Below are 23,926 nucleotides of genomic sequence, written 5' to 3' on the forward strand. Positions count from 1 at the left end.
TACCCTTCTCATCATCACCTCCATATCTCACGATTGGACACGGCAAACGAGTAAGATTCGAGGTGATCACTCGAAGAAAAATGATATTGGTACGATATGTAACTCACGGTTTGAAATCATTCTTTTTGACTCAGTAATGGCAGGAGTGTCCTGCTTTGAGGAGAAAAAGGAATTGCGCGTGTTTTCCACTGAGAGGGAAATGGCTGAATTTAAATCACGGAAGGAAATAATCGTCACGCAAAAACATTTAAACAAATAGTAATAAAAAATAAAAACAAACAAACAATGACTTTCTTGAAATAGAAAAGGAAGTTTTGATCAGGACACTGGGCATGAAAAGAGACTAGTAAATGTTTTAAACGGGTGAATATAGAATAATTCATGTTTTCATCGATATTGTTGTGAAACAAAACATTGTTCTTGATATTTTCAGGGATGTAGAGATAGCAAAAAGCATCGTTTGGAGAAAGGGAGCTTCAGAGGAAGACAGTTTAACAGGTACGATTCAATTTTTAAATTCCAGTTTATGAGGGCTGTTTAGAGCTCATGTTTTTTAAAATGTAAGCGCGTAATCTAATGTTCCTTGCGCCTAGAAACAATTGGATTTAATTTCAATCGAGTTTTCTTGATTTATGTTTACTGTTGTCAGATATGAAATATTTCACTTACATAATGCTAAAAATTTCATTGGTTTCTCTCATACGATTAATAATGGTAATAGGAGCGAGTGGAGTCCAACTCAGTCTGTAATCTCACAAAATCGGACGACTGCGAAGCGAGAGTCAGATTTGTCAATCACGAGTATGATCTTGGGAGTTAAAAAGTTAACAGTGTGTGATCGCACGTGATGAGAGCGTGACAGAGCTGAATGACCTGTTGTACTTAGAACTCTTGTCAATATCAAAACCAGCCAATATTTCGCGAAAACGAAACGAAGCGTGAAGTAAAATAAAACAAAACAAAGCAAACGAACAAAAATGCAATGAATTTCTACGAAAAAGATCTTTAGATCGCGGCAGCAGTTTTGATGTCGCAAAATTCGCTATTTATTGTAATGTGATAGTATTATAGATTCGCATGGAACAAAAAAAATTACATCTACACTGCACGCAGTAAACTTATCATTTACATGTATGTCTTCACATGTTAAGATATCAACGTCGTCATGATAATCGGATCTATAAACATTACGGTAATACTTTCCGGGACGGCTTTTATCTACGAACGTTTCTAAGATTGAATTCAACTTTAAAAAAAGGGAAGCATTTCTTGTAACAAGATTTTGTCAAATTTTAATGTCCGAATTAGAGGTGGTTTTTCGACGAGGTGAGTTTCGGTGCGGTAGATCTCTCCCGCGCTGCTCGGTGCTTTTAAAATGTGTTTCAAAATTATATATGTTTCAAGTTTAATCTCGATATCTATATGATACATAGGATGATACATATTCACTGCTTGATAAAGATTTATCTATGATCTTCTCGAGTTTGAATATTTCATCGAAAGAGTGAGCGATATTATCAACACTCGATGGTAAATTTCGTATCCTTGCGCGTGTATGTAAAACCGCTATTAACATGTGCATTACTGACTAAGCATGAGATAGAGATGGCCAAGTTTCTTCTCTGCATTCTTAAGGACCTTGAGAATAAGAAATTGTTGCATGGATAAAAAGAAGAATTACTTCCAACATAAGATGCCCCTCGAGCTGTTCTTCGTTTGGACTAAACACGTATCTTTGACTCCGCTGTAGCCAAAACCGCCGGAAAAACCTGAATGTTCAGTCATGTGACAAAAATAAATGGTCTAGCTATGTTATTTAACCGACTTCAATAATTTTTTTTGTTGTTGTTTTTTTTTTGTGGGATGTTAGCGGGAATTAAAAAACAACACATTTCGCGCTCTTGGGTTAAGAAATTGGAGTAACGTGATAAAAAGCTAACAAAAGTGAAATTTTAAGGATAGAACCACAATGACAACCAATTCTTTATTACGTATGAAAGCGGAACCTCGCCGACGTCGCTATTAATCATTTTAGTTCTTAGAAGTCCTGCGAACATTATTCGACCTCCTTCGCAAAACTTGTAGACATTCATAGGAACTAAATATTTGTCTTCAACTATTCAAACTACATATCCACAAGGTTGTTACTCATACGAATTATTGAACATGTACGAAAACGAAACCTCGCCAACGTCACGGTTAATTATTTTGGATTCTTGAAAGCTTGTGAGCATCATTCGACTTCCTCTTCGAAAATTGGCACAATAAAAACATAGATCTTGACTGGAAGTAAATTTTTTTGGTCTTGAGCAATTCAAGTTACGTATCCTCTAGGTGGTAAGTCGTGTTATTTCTAACCGATTTTCGGTCAGAAATCGGTTTTAGTAGATATTTCCCGAATATCCCCTTCAAAATCGTACAGGAACAGACTATTTATTATTTACTTTCTCCGACATAATTTTTTATGGGCCAGCCACTTTCAGTTTTTTATATTTTATAAGCGCCTTCAAAAGAAAGTTTATGGAATCTTCTGTAGCTTTGTGGAAATTGTTACACATGCGCTTTATGAAATAACTGAAACCTTTGGTGGATAGGTGTGTCTGAGTGACGGTATATGAAAGCAGTTCTTTACGTAATAGGCCGGGGGGAAGGGTGTTGGTAGAGTTCGTGACAGTTACGCAAAACCTCGCTTGTGTTTGCCTTAATGATTCAGTAGTGAGTACTTGGACCCTTGACAGTTAATGCCAACTTTATACTTAAAACGAACTTTTAGGTTAAAAGAGCCTAGTGGTTCGCAAAAAAAAAAAACTTTAATGATGATAATAAAATTTAAAAAAAAGGTTATCCATGCATTATGTTTAAGTAAAATATACTAACTGTAAGGAGTCTTAGGTGTCTTTAATCATCACCAGTTTGAGTTTATCGGTTGAAATATTGGTCGAAAGGCTTTCCTTCTACGTCCAATTAAGTCAAAACAGCGGAACGTGACTCGAGCTGTCACGCCATCACGATAGCGTGACAGAGGAAACTTTGGGACTTTTATTTTTTTCTCGACGTTCTCTTTAGATTACTTTCATTTCAGTCTCCTTCTTTGATTTGTAACCATGATTTATAGCGCATTAAAATCGACTCCATTTATCTCCAGCTATGGCAGAAAGTAATCTCCTAACAACGGGGGAAGAACTGGACTTGAACAATGAGCCTCCAGTCACAGGTGAGAGAAGAAGACCGTTATATGATAGTTTTGAAGTGGTTGTTAGGCCTTTTGGTCGAATAGTTAAGTATATCTTTAATCATGTGCACTTATCTTTGAAACATTTACACTTAAAGGTATTACGGAATCTAATAAATAGGTTGGTATTCTGGGTGACGAGGATACTGCGCATGTTGGAATTGCTCATAGTTGTGATCACTGAAAAGATCGATATATTTTCCGCTTGGTAATTTCAGCGACAGAGAAAAGCCAATTTACGTCAAGTGATTCAAAACTGGAGATATACGATGACCCTTCAAGAGGTGAGACAAAAAGGGGAAATAATTTTTTTAAGGCGACCCAGTGTAGTTTTTGAAATAGTTATATAAAAAATTTCTACCGCTCTGGGAATAACTTGCTGAGAGTCAATAAGTTTATCTTTGCAAGTAGAGCACTCATGGTCGAACATAAACCAAGGTGATTTGGTCACCACGAAAATGTTAATTTCAAGGGACGTGAAAACCAAAACTTTTTACCGAATTTAATTGTTCTGCCTAATATTCTAATCATTGTTGAAACACACATTTTCGTTCCATTTTTGTACATTTAATCATGTTTTCTATATTCTTGACAAGTTTTGAGATTGATAAGAATAGTAAAGGTCTGCTTCGTTATCTAGAAATTGCTAAAGAACTGAGAAACCAGGCCGGAGAAGGAAGACGTTATGGCAATGTCGGCAACGCTTATCATGGTCTAGGACAACTCAAAGCAGCAATCGAGTACCACCAACGTCATCTAGAAATTGCTAAAGAAGTGGGAGACAAGACCGGAGCAGGAATCAGTTATGGCAATCTTGGCAACGCTTATCAAAGTCTAGGAAAATTAAAAACAGCAATCGAGTACCACAAACGTCGTCTTGAATTTGCTAAAGAAGTGGGAGACAAAGCCAGGGAGGGAAGAAGTTATGGCAATCTCGGCAACGCTTTTCAAGGTCTGGGACAGTTCAAAACAGCAATCGAGTACCACAGCCGTTGTTTAAGAATTGCAAAAGAAGTGAGGGACAAGGCCGGAGAGGGACAAAGTTATGGCAATCTCGGCAAGGCTTATCAAGGTCTACGGCAGTTCAGAACAGCAATCAAGTACTATCAACATTCTCTGGAAATTGCTAAGAAACAAGGAGACAAGGCTGGGGAGGGACGAAGTTATGGCAGTCTCGGCAACGCCTATCATGGTCTAGGACAGTTCCAAATAGCAATCGAGTACCACAACCGTTATCTAGGAATTGCTAAAGAAGTTGGAGACAAGGCCGGAGAGGGACGAAGTTATGGTAATCTCGGCAACGCCTATCATCGTCTAGGACAGTTCAAAACAGCAATCGAGTACCAGCAACGTCATCTAGAGATTGCTAAAGAAGTGGGAGATAAGGCCGGAGAGGGACAAAGTTATGGTAATCTCGGCAACGCCTATCATGGTCTAGGACAGTTCAAAACAGCAATCGAGTACCAGCAACGTCATCTAGAGATTGCTAAAGAAGTGGGAGATAAGGCCGGAGAGGGACAAAGTTATGGCAATCTCGGCAAAGCCCATCAAGGTCTAAGACAGCTCAAAACAGCAATCGAGTACCATCAGCATTCTCTGGATATTTCTAAGAAAGAGAGAGACAAGGCTGGAGAGGGACGAGGTTATGGCTGTCTCAGCAACGCCTATCATGGTCTAGGACAGTTCAAAACAGCAATCAAGTACCAGAAACATTATCTAGAAATTGCTAAAGAGGTGGGAGACAAGGCTGGAGAGGGACAAAGTTATGGCAATCTCGGCAATGCTTATCGAGGTCTAGGACAGTTCGAAACAGCAATCGAGTACCACAACCGTCATCTTGAAATTGCGAAAGAAGTGGGAGACAAAGCTGGAGAGGGACAAAGTTCTAGCAATCTCGGCAATGCTTATCAAGGTCTAGGAAAGTTCCAAACAGCAATCGAGTACCACAACCGTCATCTAGGAATTGCTAAAGAAGTTGGGGACAAGGCCGGAGAGGGACGAAGTTATGGTAATCTCGGCAACGCCTATCATGGTCTAGGACAGTTCAAAACAGCAATCGAGTACCAGCAACGTCATCTAGAGATTGCTAAAGAAGTGGGAGATAAGGCCGGAGAGGGACAAAGTTATGGCAATCTCGGCAACGCCCATCAAGGTCTAAGACAGCTCAAAACAGCAATCGAGTACCATCAGCATTCTCTGGATATTTCTAAGAAAGAGAGAGACAAGGCTGGAGAGAGACGAAGTTATGGCAGTCTCGGCAACGCCTATCATGGTCTAGGACAGTTCAAAACAGCAATCAAGTACCAGAAACATTATCTAGAAATTGCTAAAGAGGTGGGAGACAAGGCTGGAGAGGGACAAAGTTATGGCAATCTCGGCAATGCTTATCGAGGTCTAGGACAGTTCGAAACAGCAATCGAGTACCACAACCGTCATCTTGAAATTGCGAAAGAAGTGGGAGACAAAGCTGGAGAGGGACAAAGTTCTAGCAATCTCGGCAATGCTTATCAAGGTCTAGGAAAGTTCCAAACAGCAATCGAGTACCACAACCGTCATCTAGAAATTGCGAAAAAAGTGGGAGACAAGGCTGAAGAGGGACAAATTTATGGCAATCTTGGCAATGCTCATCAAGGTCTAGGACAATTTGAAACAGCAATCGAGTACCATCAACGTCATCTTGAAATTGCTAAAGAAATGGGAGACAACGCCGGAGAGGGAATCAGTTATGGCAGTCTCGGCAACGCTTATCAAGGTCTGGGACTGTTCAAAACAGCCATCAAGTGCCATCAGCATTCTCTAGAAATTGCTAAAAAAGAGGGAGACAAGTCTGGAGAGAGACGAAGTTATGGCAATCTCGGCAACGCCTATCATGGTCTAGGACAGTTCAAAACGGCAATCGAGTACCAGCAACGTCATTTAGAGATTGCCAAAGAACTGGAAGACAAGGCCGGACAGGGAATCAGTTATGGCAATCTTGGCAACGCTTATCATGGTCTAGGAGAGTTCAAAACAGCAATTCAGTACCACAACCGTTATATAGAAATTGCTAAAGAGGTGGGAGACAAGGCCGGAGAGGGAAGAAGCTATGGCAATCTCGGCAACGCTTATCAAGGTCTAGGAGAGTTTGAAACAGCAATCGAATACCACAACCGTTATCTAGAAATTGCTAAAGAGGTGGGAGACAAAGTCGGAGAGGGAAAAAGTTATGGCAATCTCGGCAACGCTTATCAAGGACTAGGACTGTTCAAAACAGCCATCAAGTGCCATCAGCATTCTCTAGAAATTGCTAAGAAAGAGAGAGACAAGGCTGGAGAGGGACGAGGTTATGGCAATTTGGGCAACGCCTATCAAGGTCTAGGACAGTTCAAAACAGCAATCGAGTACCAGCAACGTCATTTAGAGATTGCCAAAGAACTGGAAGACAAAGCCGGACAGGGAATCAGTTATGGCAATCTTGGCAATGCTTATCATGGTCTAGGAGAGTTTGAAACAGCAATCGAGTACCACAACCGTTATCTAGAAATTGCTAAAGAGGTGGGAGACAAGGTTGGAGAGGGAAAAAGCTATGGCAATCTCGGCAACGCTTATCAAGGTCTAGGACAGTTCAAAACGGCAATCGAGTACCAGGAACGTCATCTAGAAATTGCTAAAGAAGTAGGAGACAAGGCTGGAGAGGGACGAAGTTATGGCAATCTCGGCAACGCTTATCAAGGTCTAGGACTGTTCAAAACAGCCATCAAGTGCCATCAGCATTCTCTGGAAATTGCTAAGAAAGAGAGAGACAAGGCTGGAGAGGGACGAGGTTATGGCAATCTCGGCAACGCCTATCAAGGTCTAGGACAGTTCAAAACAGCAATCGAGTACCAGAAACGTCATTTAGAGATTGCTAAAGAACTGGAAGACAAGGCCGGACAGGGAATCAGTTATGGCAATCTTGGCAATGCTTATCATGGTTTAGGAGAGTTTGAAACAGCAATCGAGTACCACAACCGTTATCTAGAAATTGCTAAAGAGGTGGGAGACAAGGTCGGAGAGGGAAAAAGCTATGGCAATCTCGGCAACGCTTATCAAGGTCTAGGACAGTTCAAAACGGCAATCGAGTACCAGGAACGTCATCTAGAAATTGCTAAAGAAGTAGGAGACAAAGCTGGAGAGGGACAAAGTTATGGCAATCTCGGCAATGCTTATCAAGGTCTAGGACAGTTCGAAACAGCAATCGAGTACCATCAACGTCATCTGGAAATTGCTAAAGATGTGGGAGACAATGCTGGAGAGGGAATCAGTTATGGCAATCTTGGCAACGCTTTTCAATGTCTAGGAGAGCTCAAAACAGCAATCGAGTACCACAACCGTTATCTAGAAATTGCAAAAGAAGTAGGAGACAAGGCCGGAGTGGGAAGAAGCTATGGCAATCTCGGCATCGCTTATCAAGGTCTAGGGAAGTTTAAAACAGCAATCGAGTATCAGCAACGTCATCTAGAAATTTTGAAAGAAGTGGGAGACAAGGCTGGAGAGGGAATCAGTTATTGCCATCTCGGCAGAATTCTTCTCGGTCAAAGAAAGTTTAAAAGGGCAATTGAGTCGTACCAACGTCACCTAGAAATATCCAAAGAAGTAGGAGACAAGGCTGGAGAGGCATGCTCACTCGGTTCTCTCGGTATAAGTTTCGAGTGCCAAGGAGATCCCATGAGGGCCTTTACCTACTATTACTCGAGTGTAGAGGTGTATGATGATATCAGGGCCGGTCGTCAATTTCAAGATACGTGGAAGATTTGCTATCGTAATCAGCACCAAAGTGCATACAAAGGTTTGTGGCGTATAAGCCTCATTCAAGGTAAAGTTGTGAACGCTCTTCTTGCCGCAGAAAAAGGACGTGCTCAAGCTCTGAGAGATCTCATGGACGCAAGATATCAGCCTGAAGATACTTCCAGAAGGAGCGGTTCGTACCTTTCCCTGAGTTCTGTTCCATCAAGCACAGTTTTCATAGCTATCAGTGGACCGTGCGTTTACTTCTGGGTTTGCCTCAGTGAAGATAATATCCAAATGAGAAAGATTCACGTGAACAATTATAAGTGTGAAGATGAATTGGAATCTTTCATCCAGCTACTGAACAAAACTGCCCTTATGTAGAATTTTAGGGGAGATGCTGTCACACGCGGAAATCCTTCAGCTGATTCGCCAAAAGAGGATCAAGTGGCCAAAGATATGATCCGAGATGATGTGAGGTACTCACAATCAAGTGCTCTGCAGAAGCTTCGTGACATCATCGTCAGTCCTATCGCTGATCTGATCGAAGGCAACGAGCTAACTGTCGTTCCGGAGGGGCCATTTTGCCTTGTACCTTATGCCGCATTGGAGGACTCGAGGTCATCGTGTCTAAATGATTCTTTCACAATTCGTGTGCTTCCGTCCTTGACGACCTTACAACAAATACATGATTGCCCAGCTGACTTCCACGCGAAGAGTGGTGCATTGCTGGTTGGCGACCCATGTTTCAGAGATATCATCTACCAGGGAAGACGTTTAGTGCAACTTCCGGGAGCAAGAAAAGAAGTGGAGATGATTGGACGCATACTCAATCATTCCCCTCTCACTGGAGAAAAGGCTACAAAAGATGAGGTGTTAAAACGAATGTCATCAGTGGCGTTAGTGCACATAGCAGCGCACGGTAAAATGGAAACTGGGGAAGTCATCTTGGCACCAAACACTACGAGGAAGAACTCTCAGCCAGAAGAAAAAGACTATCTACTGACGATGAAAGATGTCCTAGAAGCTGGGCTGCGGGCTCGACTGGTTGTACTGAGTTGTCCTCACAGTGCTCGTGGGGAGGTCATGGCCGAGGGTGTGGTCGGCATCGCACGAGCATTTTTGGGTGCCGGTGCCAGATCTGTTGTGGCAACCTTATGGGCAATTGATGACGAGGGAACCCTGGAGTTCATGAGTTTCTTCTACGATGCACTTGCTAAGGGCAAGAAGGCAAGCGAAGCTCTCCAGCAGGCCATGAAGTGTATGAGAGAAATCGAAAAGTACGAGGAGGTGAAGTACTGGGCACCATTTGTACTCATTGGTGATGACGTCAGCCTGGATTTCAAGGAAATTCAGACTCTGAACCATGTAATTACTCTGTTTATAACATTTTTTCAATACCAAGTGACATAAATCAAAGTTATAGTTGTTGTATGTTGTTTTTCTTTCAATGGAGTTAGGAATTTTTGGTTGCTCGAGCAAATTGAGATGAAATGCAGTCGCTGCAACATTTACGATGATAACCACGATAAGAATGAAAAAAAGATAAGATTTTCTCTATAACTATCCAGTTTTCCGGTGTATTGTTTAATTTTGCATAGCCAAGGAAAACACTCGATGGCAACTCAACGATCGTTCCTAAATTTTTACTCTTACTTTTCAGCTGAGGCAGTGAGCATTGCAACTATATCAGAACAAGGACCAAACCCGTGGAAGTTAACGATGATATTTGGATCAGAAAGCAGTAAGCTACTGATGAAAACTTTGTCAAGAGTCTTCTTTTTAAAGCAGGGAGAGTCAACAGATGGCCAAAGAAAAAATCAACGAGAGTCCTTAACGATCTCTATTGTTTCAAAACTTGACTTGTCACCCGTCTGAACTGTTCTTACGAGCTTGAAGGATTTTGGATACTCTAAAGGAAAAGAACTTTCAAATGTTTTGATCCTTAATATCTTACTCAAACTGATTTTCGTGTAATTTTTCTTTTAATGGGATGTCTTGAAATTATCATGACCAGCAATATAGAAAGTTATATTTTTAATCTAACATGGACGTTAATGTGGGCGTCACATTAACGTCAAAGTTGAGACTCTTTAAGGTGATTTCCAGATATTTTTTTACAGATTTTTTCTCGATCGGTTTTTGCCAGATGACTGATATAGAGCTATTACAACCATATCCATAGACCTTTGAGAATAATAGGTTGTCTGATTGCTCGAGTATGTTAGTTAGTTTTCTGTCATAAACTTCTTTGAGGATTTTTTCTTAGGCATTGCTTATCAAAGCTCTTTTTTTTTGTATCAGAAATATTGTTTTTCAGGACTTAAAATAACAGATTTTGACCTTTATGGCCCGGATTTAATCTTACTCTCACCAATATCTAGACTAAGTTTTCCTTTACGTTTGAATGCGATAAGTTGTGCTCATTGTTCAAGCATCACGATGCATTCTAGATATACTGTTAAAATTAATAGCACAACAGCGAAACTAGGATTTAAAAAGGGTTATGTTTCCATCTATTGGCCGATTTCACAATTGTGCATTATACAAGGCATCGATAGAAGCTCAAACTGTGCGAGAAAGCTGAAGCCTAGTGATGTACTTAGTCACTCCTAATTAGTTGTTTACCTATTTCGTAAGTTCAATAAAGAAGCATTAGAATGTCAAAAATGAGGGAAGTCATTTGACATTTTGTTGGAGGGGAGGAGTAAGTCAATGACAAAATTAAGAAAATTTCTGGCGACGATCACTTTGAATAGCGCGCGCTTACGTGTTATTCGTTAACCTTTTTACTTCCAAGATCTTATAAGTAATTCTCCTTTCTGTCTGCCAGTCAATTCCTTTGGTGTTAGTTAGGAGAATTCGGGTTTGGATCGACCTATAATCCCTAATTAAAACTTTTCTTTATTCTCCTCTCTTGTCTTCTTGATATTTTCTTGATATTGTGAGGAGAAATTCTGTCTTGGTCACTCATGGAAGTTAAAAGGTTAATGAATGCCTGAACCCAAGGCTATCTGTGACAGAAGACTGAACTTTTCGTTAAACTCATGGACCGGCCTATAATGAGGTGACATGCAAGATTTGGAATCTAAACAGTTTTTAGAAGGTGGCGCTTTAAAGGGTAAAAAGAAAAAAACCGACAAAACACAACGTAGAAAAAATAAGTGAACCAAGGATGAACCTGGAAGAGACCTGTGTAAGGACAGCGCTGTCACTTGGATTTTAAGCGATTTTAAATCTGGCCTGCAGAACAGGCGTATCTCAGTTGCGTTTTGCAATCGACCACAGGGAAGCGCTCAAAGTGGCGCGAAGCGCGAGTCCTTTGCTTTTAAAAGACAGTTAACCAGACCCGAAAAGTCAGGAAACTCTAACAGTGTGACCAGTATGACCAAACCCTGCTAGTTAAAACAGCGGCTGTGTAAATCATTTCCGTAGGAATAGGGGTCCGAGGGAGCTTGGGTCCCATCCCCCCACGCACTTTATTGGAAAAAAGGAAGTAGAAAATGCCCTAGCCCCGGTGTACGAGGCTGTTACAGTAGAAATAACAATAGAAAAATGCCCTAGCCCCAGTGTACGAGGCTGCTAGAGTAGAAATAACAATAAAAAGAAAAATGAACTAGCCCTAGTGTACGAGGCTGTTACAATAGAAATAACAATAAAAAGAAAAATGCACTAGCCCCAGTGTACGAGGCTGTTACAGTTGAAATAACAATAAAAAGAAAAATGAACTAGCCCCAGTGTACGAGGCTGTTACAGTAGAAATAACAATAAAAAGAAAAATGAACTAGCCCCAGTGTACGAGGCTGTTACAGTTGAAATAACAATAAAAAGAAAAATGCACTAGCCCCAGTGTACGAGGCTGTTACAGTTTAAATAACAATAAAAAGAAAAATGAACTAGCCCCAGTGTACAAGGCTATTACGGTAGAAATAACAATAAAAAGAAAAATGAACTAGCCCCAGTGTACGAGGCTGTTACAGTTTAAGTAACAATAAAAAGAAAAATGAACTAGCCCCAGTGTACGAGGCTGTTACAGTAGAAATAACAATAAAAAGAAAAATGAACTAGCCCCAAGGTTGCTGGGAAGTGACAATATTTTTATCCCTCAATCAGTGCTCCAAAATGCGCCAAATATATTTAGAACGTGTTCCTAACTCACCATGTTACCAGTAGTCCCTCCTTCATTCCTAAATTGGTTTCTTCTGTCCTGGTAAATTATTTAGCAGTACATCTCTATTAATACATTTCAACACGACCTGAGGGAGTGAGTATAAAGTTTTAATTACCTCTCCCTAACTGTAAATGCGTGACTTTCGAACTTGCGTGACATTTGCGTTACAGTTGGCCTTTGTGCCATTTGATTCCTTTAAATAGTTTTTCTCGCCCGCTTTCATTAATCGCCTGTTCATCCAAAGTTAATTTATAAAGTGTGATTTCAAGCCACCGGCGTATAGGGACTGATATGTAAGTTGTTTTCGCTTTTTTGTTGTTTATCTCGTTTCGAGCAAGCTCTTTCGTCCTTATTTGTATGTATATTTTGTGTTTACCGTAGCATTTGGTTCATTTATTAGTTCCTTTATTATGTTAGATTCATTTACGCTGTTAAGTCGCCACGTGTTTAATTGAATACAATCTATTATATAAGTCCCTTTTTTTAATTCGTTTACAGTTTACGAGATTGATTAAAGTTATGTCCCTGTAATATATTCCCTGGATTTGGTTGGCATTTTTCTCCGGTCACGATTTTCTTGGTATTTCATCGAGCCTTGATGTTCGTTTGCCGCAACACTAACTGCGTCAGGATTGTGGGCAGCTTTGTAGTCACCTTCGTAAGCTCGAGGGTTTATATCACAGGACGAATTTTAAAGATATTGGAGTTAAAAGTAATGATTTCCCTAGTTTATGGCTAGACTAAGTTTTCTTCTCCGTTTTCTCATACATTTTCGGCGTATCAAAAAATTGGACCTGATCTGCCCACCGTAGGGTAGTTTACATCGATTTGTCATGTTACCACTTACATTCTTGATGAAAAATTGAGCGCGAAGAGATTACAAACGAAAAGGTTGTTTTATGAAATATAATCTGTTTAGTTCATAAAGTCTACTTGAAAAAATGCTTGTGACATTTTGCCTCGAAATTTCGACTGATACGACTTGTCATGTATTTGAGGTGAGAGCTTTTTGCGTGCGATGGCTGTGCGCTAATAGTATGTTAAAAAAAGTATTAAAAAAGTACTGTAGCATACGTTTACATGTATTCAGCCAACGCGCTGTGTTTATCGGAAATCGACTCTTAAACAGGATGCGAGATGTCACTCATTAGCTTATTGAATAGTATCTTTTCTCATCTGGAGGAGAAGCGAATTCTCAACGCGTGGGAAATTGGCGCACGGTCAACAAGAACTGATCCTCTCGCGCATACCCGTCGACTGTCGTGTTGACGTTTCCGTAAAGGGTAAAAAAGCTGACGTTTCGAGCGTTAGCCCTTCGTCAGAGCGATTAGAGGAATTGTGGGTTGTGTGTGGATTTATATGTAGAAAGTGGAGCTACGCCATTGGTGGGAATATGGTGACGAGAATACAGGAATAAATTAGTTGAATGAAAAGCGCTCGTTGATTCCGTGGGGATTAAGGGTGCCGATTTGGAATATAAATTTTTGTTCTAGTGTTTTGCGGCTTTCCGAACTGCCTAGATGTAAGGAAAGGCCGCAAACTGCCATATGCTGTTTAGAATGATAAGGAAGATTAAAGTGTCTAGCGACTGGTTTGGATGCGTCCTTGTCATTTCTTTCCACATCGCGAAGGTGTTCTCGGAATCGGTCACCCAGTCGTCTTCCTGTTTCGCCGATGTATAACTTATTGCAATAAGTGCAAGTTATGCAATAAATAACATTGGCGGAGGTACACGTAAAGTGATCAATGATCTTAATGGATCTTTTGGGTCCCGATATTTTCTCTACGTTGTGAATGAAAGGACAAGTTATGCATCGTGAGCGAGCGCATTTAAAAGTTTATGTAGTTACGACTCTGATTTTGCCGAAAAATCAGAGGTAATGTGCCAGTTTTTCGATAAACGCGGCTATCCTGTTTCTGTCGTTCAAGCGGGCTACCACCGTGCCAACAAAACGATCGACAGGCAGCACTACAAACGGCCGAGAAGGAGAACACTGACCGCATTCCATTTACTCTTACATTTCACCATCACAACCACGCAGTTAAATCTATCATTCTTAAAACTTTTAAATTACTCCAAAACGATTCAGAGACTGGCACTATCTTTTCGCAACCCCCACTTATTTCATTCAAACGTGACAAAAACATCTTAGGTAACTTTTTAGTCAGGATTTCATTTCAAACCAATGACCAATCTGGAACTTTCCTCCAGCTCCACTTTCTACATATAAATCCACACACAACCCACAATTCCTCTAATCGCTCTGACGAAGGGCTAACGCTCGAAACGTCAGCTTTTTTACCCTTTACGGTGGCTAATTTACGTTTTCAACCCAGTTGTTAACACTAAATTACCTGCTATACTCTCCCACCGACGCAGCACCACAGTTTCTTTAGAAACTTACCCCTTTATTCGACTGTCGTGTTGGTTTGAATACGTAGTCTATCACCGCTGGCCAACTTGATCTCTTTCACCGACTGTCCCATCCTCCAAGCTCCTTGCGATTATTAAACCTTTACCTCCCGTGAGTGACCAAGAGAGAAATTCTCCTTACAATATCAATACAGTAACAAACATAGATATCAAGCATGAGAATAAAGTAAAATATCAATAAAGGAATTATTAGTTGCTCTAATACCAAATTCTCTAAATTGACATTATAAGAAATGTATGACAGATAGTAAAGAGAATTACTAATGAGATCTTGGAAGTTTGAGGGTTAAGATCCTAAAAAAAAAAACTAGGAATCAATAATATTATTTTTACCAGTAAATCCAATGGAGTCAAAAGAAAAGGACAACAAATTAAAACAGAAAAAATAAAACAACAACAACAACGTAAGCGGCGCCAAAAGATTTGTTTCATTCCTTTCGTTCGACTGTTTATAAGCTAGCCCGTGGGAACAGAAACAACAGACGTAGAAGGCTAGGAACTTTATTTTTCTCATCAAATGCAACAAAGACCATTCACAAAACACAGCTTTCAAAAGCTTCTTCGCTTTAGGATCAGTGTTAAGTTTCCATTTTTTTTTCTTAGCCCTAAATTGATTTTGCGTTATTATAATAGGTTTAAAATAATATAAAAAGACAAAATATCACGTGCAATGACAATTTCAGTTTAACAGTCCAAGGTCACTGGATTCCACTGGATCAGAATAGAGCAATGGTTTCCTTTCATCATCCGTTGTGCCCTCTAAGGAATGAGGCCTTGACGATGACTCGCATTCCAACACCGTCACTGCCTTTGAAGACATCAGACTCACGTAACTCAGAAGTACGGGAAGAAACCCGAGACCATGCAGCGCGCCGATCAAAACAACGCCGAGAAAGTAGAATACCTAAGCGGAAAAGGTTAAAGTTAAGGTTAGAATTTATTTTACATTGACGCTTACTTACGGCTTGATTAGGGGCTTGCACTTAGAAACGGCCGAGGTGTGATCTAATGAAGTCGTTGTGGCAGGAACTTTTCGGGGAACTGAGCAACGTAACTTAACGTAACAGGAAGGAGTAACAGCGTGTGAAGAGTACCCAGTATTACAATGCCAACATACATACGGAAGTAGAAAACCTGAAAAAATAAGTAAATAAAAAGGAGAATTGATTTGATTCAATTGAACTTTAAAATGTACCATTCACGATTGAAACATCTCGCGGTCACATGAAGGCTATGCACAGATAAGAAACTCAGTCAATATTGACAATTACACGTCAAATAAAGTCACGAAGATCATCGCGAGCAAACGTATGGATATTGGCAATGTATACTTATAAACACCAACAAAGAAGATCTAACATAGCTTAGCATTTTGAACAAAGGCACAGAGAAGTAATACAGATGTTGTAAACACGTTAGGTCAACACATTTCTTACTCAATTTTAACTAGTTACTTGAGGATAATGCTCACCAAAATTAATACGTGGCAATGCAACTTTGTACGATTATCAATTCTAGAGAATACACGTAAAAAATATTATTAGAACTTGAGGAATACGAGTTTCAATCTTGTTCTACACTCCTTTAAACTTTTAGAACTTTGATCACAAATCTTTTATTCCTTAGTTTAAACATTTGTGGAGTAAACTTTCTTTAAACATCAAACATTTGTGTATAATTTGAATAAACATAATAAGAAGTCATGTTTATTTACCCTTTTCTGGCTAAAAAACCAGATGTAAATAAAACAATAAACTATCATGGGGATCTCAGTGTCATATTCAAATATCATATATATATACCATCCCAATACTTACTTGGGATTGTATATATTCTAAGTATTACAAACTGTTTGTGTTGGTGGAAAAACATTAAAAATTGTTATAAACGTAGCATTTAGGGTAGAGAAGGAGTGCAAGGTCGATTAGTCAGAAAATCGAGCTCGTATCGTGAAGTCCTGGTTTCGAATATGCTCTGAGCACCAAATGGATTTGTTTTTCAGTAGTCACGTGTTTTACTTCAACTACGCTTGTAAAAAGCCAACTTCTTTACCTCCATGCCACCGGAGGTTATGAAAAAACAGTGATACGCTTGATAGAGATTTTTTTTCTAGACTATTTAACAAGGGGCTATTTAATGATGGGTTAATCGGCGTTTTTATACTTCTATTAATAAGTGAAAACCTTAAAAAGTATCAAGATTTGTCAAAATTCTAATCTCCATCCCAATCCTTAGTAGTTTAACTTTTAGCCGCCAGTTAAGAGGATGGTTTATCGGTACACGCCTCAGTAACGTCAGGGCACCCTCACTTTCAAAACGAGGCCACACGCAAAAACTGAACAGTAAAGATGTTTTAGTTGTGCTTCACACTTACCTTCGTTGAAGTTGAGGGATTGGGCATGTAGGGAAAGCGCTCATTACGTCATTCACACGGAAGAAATCGCTAGAGTTTTATTAGCGAGAAACAAGAAATGCTTACCTGAAATATTTGAGACTTGGAAAAGTAAAGCACTAAGATCTCAGAAAACTTTGTTTATGTAATTCCACCGAAAACTTGTACAAAAAAATAAACCAAGGCAAAGTATGGTTGTTGCTGTTTGTTTGTTCGTTTGTTTTTTAATTACATTTCAAATTGCCAATATCTTATTTGCTAAGAGTGGTCCCCTCGACTTCCCTTCGTTTTTCGCTCAAGAAAGTTGTGGTTTGCAACAGCTTTTAAAAAATCATTAACGATCAAACAAATTTGATAAAAGGAGAGCCATTTCATTGGATTCTGTGCTAGATCTTAGAAGAAAATGCAAGAAATTTGCATAGTGTATACGTGTAGTTTTCTAAAAAACACTGTAGTGTAATTTAACTTTGTTTATGTCTGTAATGATCAGAATGCCAAATTTTTTTCGCTAATTTTGATCTTCTCAACATTGTGTGTGGTTCGTAACCTGATTCAACTAAAATTATCGAGGAGGTGGCCGTTTACTTATTAAGTCATGCAAACGTTACGACTGATCAAGTTTAGGCAACGATTCAGGACAACTCAGGATCTTTTTTCCTTCCAATTGTTATCAAAACTTAAAGCCCTAAAAGCAGATAAACAAAAGAAGTTTGAACGATCAAAAAGATGTCTTGGTTACCAGAAAGAGCTGTTCTTATGTACAAGACAAAAACAACATTTAGCCCGAAATATATTGCAGATCTTTTCCAAAAGACAAACACCAAATATTCACTGAGAAACAAGGAGTTCGCCATGCCTAGATTTAATACGACTACGCACGGAAAGCATTCCATCAGATACATTAGCCCAAAGTTGTGGAGTCTAATACCCAAAAATTTAAGAGACCTTCCTGCATTATCTGTATTTAAGCAGCAGCGTATTAGAAAGCTTGATTTGAATTCCTTACAGGCCGATGTTCATTGTTCTGAATGTATTTCGTGTCATACATAATAGACACTTTAGCATTTTATTAATTCTATGCAAATGTAAATAATATTATCTGCTGCGTACTCGTTTTATCAATAGTTAACAGTGTTATCAATTTTAACTCTTTATTTTAATTTATTTATAGTGTCCCCATTTAGTGGTTCGTTACTGCTATTTCAGTTTGACACTTAAATGAAGGTATTCATTCATCCAATCATTCATTGGTTGATTTTCAGAATTATGCAAATGAACTGTGACACGAGCGCAATGGAGGAAACACATTGCTTTGTCTTGTTTTGAAGATATTGGTAGATGAAAGCTTGAGAGATACCCGCAGGCTTGAGGCTATCAGTGACTTCATTGGTGCATAAATTTTCCACTGATATGCTTTTCTAGCTCTGTTTACGCATTCATTTTACGATTTTTCTTACACATTCGTATACAAATTACGTTCGAAGAGATGGTTATCCTCTGATCACGCTGGTATGAATAAGATTTCATGTGAAGTTTCCATGTTTTATCTAAACTCTGACTGAAAAATCTTCTATATTGTAGGAAAGGGAAAATTCCGTGAGGTACATTATTATAGTCACAGCGCGCTCGATTGTTGTCCACACGGGCGGTCTAGCAAAAAAAACAATCTTAGCTTATGGCGACACAAAGAAAAAGAGAATTGGACTTAACCCTAATTAATTTTTTGAGACATGTGTCTTAAACCTTTTTTTACGGGCATAAAAATAAAGGAAAACTTTTTTTCGACTAGAAGTCGAGAGGACGCTCTTAGCGAGAGTGGCATTTAACAACGAAGTTTGCCTCAGTGAAGCCATGTTTTCTAAAAATGTGCTCTAAAATCTCCAAGAAATTTGGTAAGAATACAGCAGAGTTAGCAATTTGAAATCTTTAGCAAACAAATTTGTGGGCTTTTTTGTGCGCATGCATTTTAAAGAATTTAACTAACAGTTTCTTTTCTTTTGATTTTGCATATGGATTACTGAAACGTATACAGGATGGGTCCATTACAATAGCGAATGGATGATGGAAATAACTGCCTGAGGATAAAACTAACACAATAGTGTAGTTTAATACACATCAGTCAATCTAACAGCCTCTCTGTGAGACATCTTTGATATATCCAAATGTGATTGGCTATCATGTCACTAGGAAGTTTAGCATTAGATTGCTGGTACATCCGTCGCAGTCAACAAACTGCTGTTAAGCTTCTCGATTTGCTCGACAGCCACAAAACATCGATAGGATTTCTTTTCGGCTGGTTTTTGAGGACATGGGAGTTTTTCTCCACTTTTTCTTTGTCTTTGTGGCTCTGTTTTACGGACAAGTCCTATCCTGCCCAAATGGTAGGTTTCAAATCTTGCATTTGTTGATACAAAACTTTCAATTTCCCCATCTGAAAATTTCAGTCTTGTAGAGGCCTAATAAACAAAATGGCTACAAAACTCATCATCCAATTCAATGTATTGTTATCTTTTATTTATTCAAAAATATTTTTCATTCTTTTTTGCTACATCAGAACGTATGTTTGCAAAGTTTTTTTAAGTTACGACCGAACAATCCGCAATTTCTTAGCTAATAAAATGTTTCGCTGCTCATAGTCTTGAATTCTTTTGAAACACTGATAAAAATAAACTAAAGTTTTATCAAGGTCATCTAAAATTAATGACAAGATTTTCGCAAAAAAGATCCTGTAGTTATAAAAAACCGTGCACTCAAGGAAAGACAAATTGATGAATTAACTAGTTAAAAATAAAATGTTTTTCATTACCTCAGTTTTACATTCTCATGTGGAATAAGAATCATTCTTGGGGACATAATTATTCGCTAGTGTCATTTAGTTGACGTAATTTTTTTTTATTCAAGACAACTTTTGTGGAAAAAATTTCTATCTTGAAAATATAATGCAGGCAGGTGCTAAACACAGACCAAAACGTTATCTTGTAACTTTTATAACTCGGAATTCGATGCATATTTTCCTTGTTATAGCACTCCTGCTGTGTTTTGAATTGTGCAATATTTGAAGCCTGATGAGTAAGTTTTTCATAGCCAATAAAAACAGAAAGAAAATTGTTTAAATGCAGGGAAAGTAATTATGTTTTCAATAGTGCGAACGGAGTACTGGCTGCGAATAAGTGGGCACAATTTTAACTTCTCGAGTGATCTCTAAACTTCTTGTGTGGATCCATAACATGAAATGCATTCGCTAAAAGCACGAACCAATTATTTTATAACGTAGCGGATATAGCTTGTGCACGAAGATAAATTCCTGGTACAATGTAGTGGGGTTTACCCTGTAATCGCTTTCTACGCGAAATCTAACAATAAAAGCCAAGGCGAAAACTACCGATAAATATTTAGAGACCAAAGCTTAATTTAAAGAAGAGCTAAATTTGCTGCTTAGAAGCGGAAAACAATAGAATTCTCTGCATTTGCGAGACCCGCGTAATCAATTCAGCATGCTGAATTCGTTTTTTTTTCTATTAGAATCAACAGCCGGAATGTGTCTCTTTGTGTTGAAAATTTGAAAACTCGGAAAACTGTCAGTTTTAAAACAATATCTTCTATTCAACAACGCTTTAGGGACTTGTCAACTCAAAGAATACCTATTGTTCTAAAAAAGAGTTTCTACAGTCGCAAAGTCTTACTTGAGGTCAAAAAGCTCAGTTTCCTTCTTCACGGCCATAACTCGTACAACGTATTTTCGTGAATTGACGGAGCTCAAGAACTTTTGTCTTTTTTTGTCTTTACTTTTTTTTTAATAAGTATTATCTAGCATTCTAACTATAATTCATTTTGAGCTTCAAAAGGTGTATCTCAATCGAAATGGAACAGAAAAAAACAGTCTTGAGATTTTGGAACCACTCGAAGAGAGTAGACCGGAACTTAGCTGCTGAAATGAATCGCAAACCTTGTGTTATGTATGCACGGCCATGCCTACGTCGACGGACACTATGATGGCTCATTGTGTGTTTGGTAGGACTTGAAAATGCGCGTTTGGTTAAAACAACTTTGATAATAAATCGTGATTTGAAATAATGTACAAAAGTTGGAAGTTCATGATTGAAACGTCTTACCTGTATCATAACATAAAACATAAATTGCATTTTTTTTAGGACAAATTTTTCATCGGAGTTTAGGCTTATCAATATTACATTTCGCAACTTTTGGAGGTTATATAATCCTCTTCTAGCGATCTTCCAGGCTCGAAGAAAACCTTATCCGATGCTTCTGTTGATAAAACTTGATCTCCGTTAACTTATAATTATTGATATACGTACCACGTGTTTCGAGCAGCGAAATTAAAAACATCTGAGACCCTCAGAATTGATAACCCATTTCGCTTTTTCACTCGTACTGATTTGAATTTTTAGATCAATGCCGTATATTGGCATTTCCATCCACTTTGTTCTTCGTGGGAGAACGTCTCATTAACCACACCATAGCAAACATCAGTGTGATTGACAGGGACACGTGTGAATATCGTTGTTACTTGGACCACAACTGCGTCAGTGTTAACTTTTAATTTGAACAAAACGGAGCAGAAGCACACAACTGTGAACTGAATAACTCAACGAGTAAAGAGTATGATAAGGATCTGGTGAAAGCAGCGAACTATGTTTACCACGGAACCAAGGTACCAGTCGTTAAATGTCAATTGCACCACTCTCTCTTTTTTTTAATTCATCTGAGCTAATATTCATGTCTGGAAAACGCCTTTATCCATCATTCGTAATTTTTACATAAATTTAAGACAAGTGCTGATGTCATTGAAGATCTTTTGGAGATAAGCACTGACGAAAAACCAAAAATCCTTCGAGTGCCTTGAGGACACCCAACTCTATTAACAAAAGCAAGTAATATTTCTTAGTCATTTGAGAACGTTGGTTACCGGCCTTGAGTAAATAATTGATCGTTGTTTTTCTTGCAATGAAGGAAGTACAACTATTTTTCCTGTGCAAGAAGAACTGGAATGGCCTTTCGAATGCATTTCTGCAAAAGGTGGCTAAATTCAATTGGGTTTCACGCTTGAATTGGGTTTAATAATCGAAATGATTAGATACATCTCATGGCTGAAGAGTGCGTACGACTATGGATATAACGATACAGTTGAGCTATGAGCGGGGTTACTGTGTGCTGTTCTTTGGAAAGACAATTTACTCTATAATAGCCTGTCTACAGACGCCCCTTCCCGATTTTTCTGAGTGATGGGAGTGACTTACACGGGCTACATTTAAAATTCCTTTCTCCACCAAATTGTTCTCAGGTTCTCGGCGAAATTTCGAAGAAGGCTGTCAAGATATTAGACAGTTACTCGTGACATCCCATCCTGGGGAGCGATAATTCTTCTTGTCACCTCATGCTGAAAATTTGGTATATTTAGCTCTCGAAGTTTTGCAATATGTCTCATAATGAATTTCTCTTTTAACGCCAGTGACAAGTTTTCTTTTTGTTTTTTTTATTGTTGTTGAAGAATTTTTGCGCTCAAGCTCCATGTAAAAACTACGGCACCTGCCAGTCGGGATTTACAAGAAAACGATATCGATGTTCATGTGCGTCTGGATTCACTGGCCACGCCTGTGAGGAAGGTGACGCTTAAAATGATAGAAATGATTTTTGCTTTTGATTTTAACACAGTGGTCTATTTCTTCAGAGGGTTCAAGATTTAGAATCGGTTATACTTGTGACACATATTTCATGAGACCCATTATCGGGGGAAAGAAGTATGGGGGCGCAATTTCAAATTTCATGCTCTTTTTCTCAACTCTGGGTATTGTGTCTTGTTTAGGATGAACAGGAAAGAACTTGAATCACCTCCCTTTACTGCTGCATTCATTTTCTGTTTCAAAGACTGTCCTGCTTCTTTCAAGTTGCAGTCCCACCCCAGCCTGTGATAGGCATTCCTCCCTGCAACAGCTCCTCACTCGAAACTGCTGGCAAATAGCGTAACACATCATATAATTTCAATCATCGATGAGTGTGTTCTAAATTTTAACAAGTGTAGCGAGTATGCCAGTTCCACCAGTACCGAGGGATCTTACAAGTGCTCTTGCAATCCTGAATTCAGCGGGGATGGCGTTAAGGATAATAATCAAGAAGTTTCTAGAATGCTTAGTCATGCTTGCATGCATGCCATGGAACTTTCTAGAACATTCTATTATGTCACGTAGTCATGATGTAATACTAGCAAAATAGTTGTGTTGTAAGCTTCCGGGATGTTCTAGAATACTTTGTAAATGTTTATAAGGATTCGTTCGTGTCGTAATAGTAGTCGCTGCTGTCGAGAGTTACCAAGTTACTGTGGAAGATTGTTTATTTCGAGGAACTCTGGGAACAACTGTGATATAGACTGTAGTGGGCTTAAGTGAGGTTTATTTTTGTACTGTTTTTAGGAACAGCTCCTATTAAAAACATCACAAGTTTTTTTAATACATTAGTTGATTTTGTAGGATAGTGGTGTTCTTTCTGTCGGTCAGATTATACCGCAACAATATTCATAACTGCAAAGATATCATCCTGCAAAGCATGATCTTGTGAAACATGAAAATTACACGTGCATTCCTCACTCCCTCAAAACGCCCATTAACCCCGTGAATAATTATAGTCGTGACAAATTAAAATTCATATACTTTCGTTATATAGACTCATCCCCTTCTCGTTGTTCTTCTTTATCGCTATACTTGAAACACAGTCCTTATTTGATTTCAGACATTGACAAGTGTTCTAAAAACAGCCATAACTGCAGCTACTCAACTGCTACTTGCACCAATACCAATGGATCATTCAAGTGCATTTGTAAACCTGGATTCAGTGGTGATGGACACAACTGCACAGGTACTGAACACCATTTAGAGCATAATAATTTATCATTTCACCACAACAAAACCTACGCAACTGGCCGAAGTAGAGTCATTG

General features: G+C 38.9%; 3 protein-coding genes across 7 annotated transcripts in view; all 3 read left to right on the forward strand.

The window, feature by feature from the left end:
• LOC113683152 (uncharacterized) overlaps positions 1-23,926 on the forward strand; it is a 230,415-nt gene that overhangs the window by 78,673 nt on the left and 127,816 nt on the right. The gene's annotated exons all lie outside the window — the stretch shown is intronic.
• LOC149051934 (uncharacterized) lies at positions 405-8,362 on the forward strand. Its single transcript, XM_089198072.1, has 4 exons — positions 405-498; positions 3,146-3,214; positions 3,451-3,516; positions 3,873-8,362. The coding sequence occupies exons 2-4, from the start codon at positions 3,148-3,150 to the stop codon at positions 8,360-8,362; spliced, it is 4,623 nt and encodes a 1,540-aa protein (XP_089054198.1). The 5' UTR covers positions 405-498; positions 3,146-3,147.
• Positions 8,290-10,716, forward strand: LOC149051935 (tetratricopeptide repeat protein 28-like). The gene is made up of 2 exons (XM_089203054.1): positions 8,290-9,346; positions 9,642-10,716. Exons 1-2 carry the CDS (start codon positions 8,438-8,440, stop codon positions 9,651-9,653), a joined length of 921 nt encoding a protein of 306 aa, XP_089059180.1. The 5' UTR covers positions 8,290-8,437; the 3' UTR covers positions 9,654-10,716.

Source organism: Pocillopora damicornis, chromosome 1 (assembly GCF_964200805.1).
Source record: "Pocillopora damicornis chromosome 1, jaPocDami1.2, whole genome shotgun sequence".
In the NCBI taxonomy this organism is placed as follows: domain Eukaryota; kingdom Metazoa; phylum Cnidaria; class Anthozoa; order Scleractinia; family Pocilloporidae; genus Pocillopora; species Pocillopora damicornis.

Excerpts from the sequence above, each read along its gene's own strand:
- LOC149051934 (XM_089198072.1), top strand. The coding sequence starts at position 3,148 with ATGGCAGAAAGTAATCTCCTAACAACGGGGGAAGAACTGGACTTGAAC. Across the intron at positions 3,215-3,450 it reads CAATGAGCCTCCAGTCACAG|CGACAGAGAAAAGCCAATTT; the intron begins GTGAGAGAAGAA and ends TGGTAATTTCAG. Across the intron at positions 3,517-3,872 it reads ATACGATGACCCTTCAAGAG|AAATTGCTAAAGAACTGAGA; the intron begins GTGAGACAAAAA and ends TTCGTTATCTAG.
- LOC149051935 (XM_089203054.1), top strand. The coding sequence starts at position 8,438 with ATGATCCGAGATGATGTGAGGTACTCACAATCAAGTGCTCTGCAGAAG.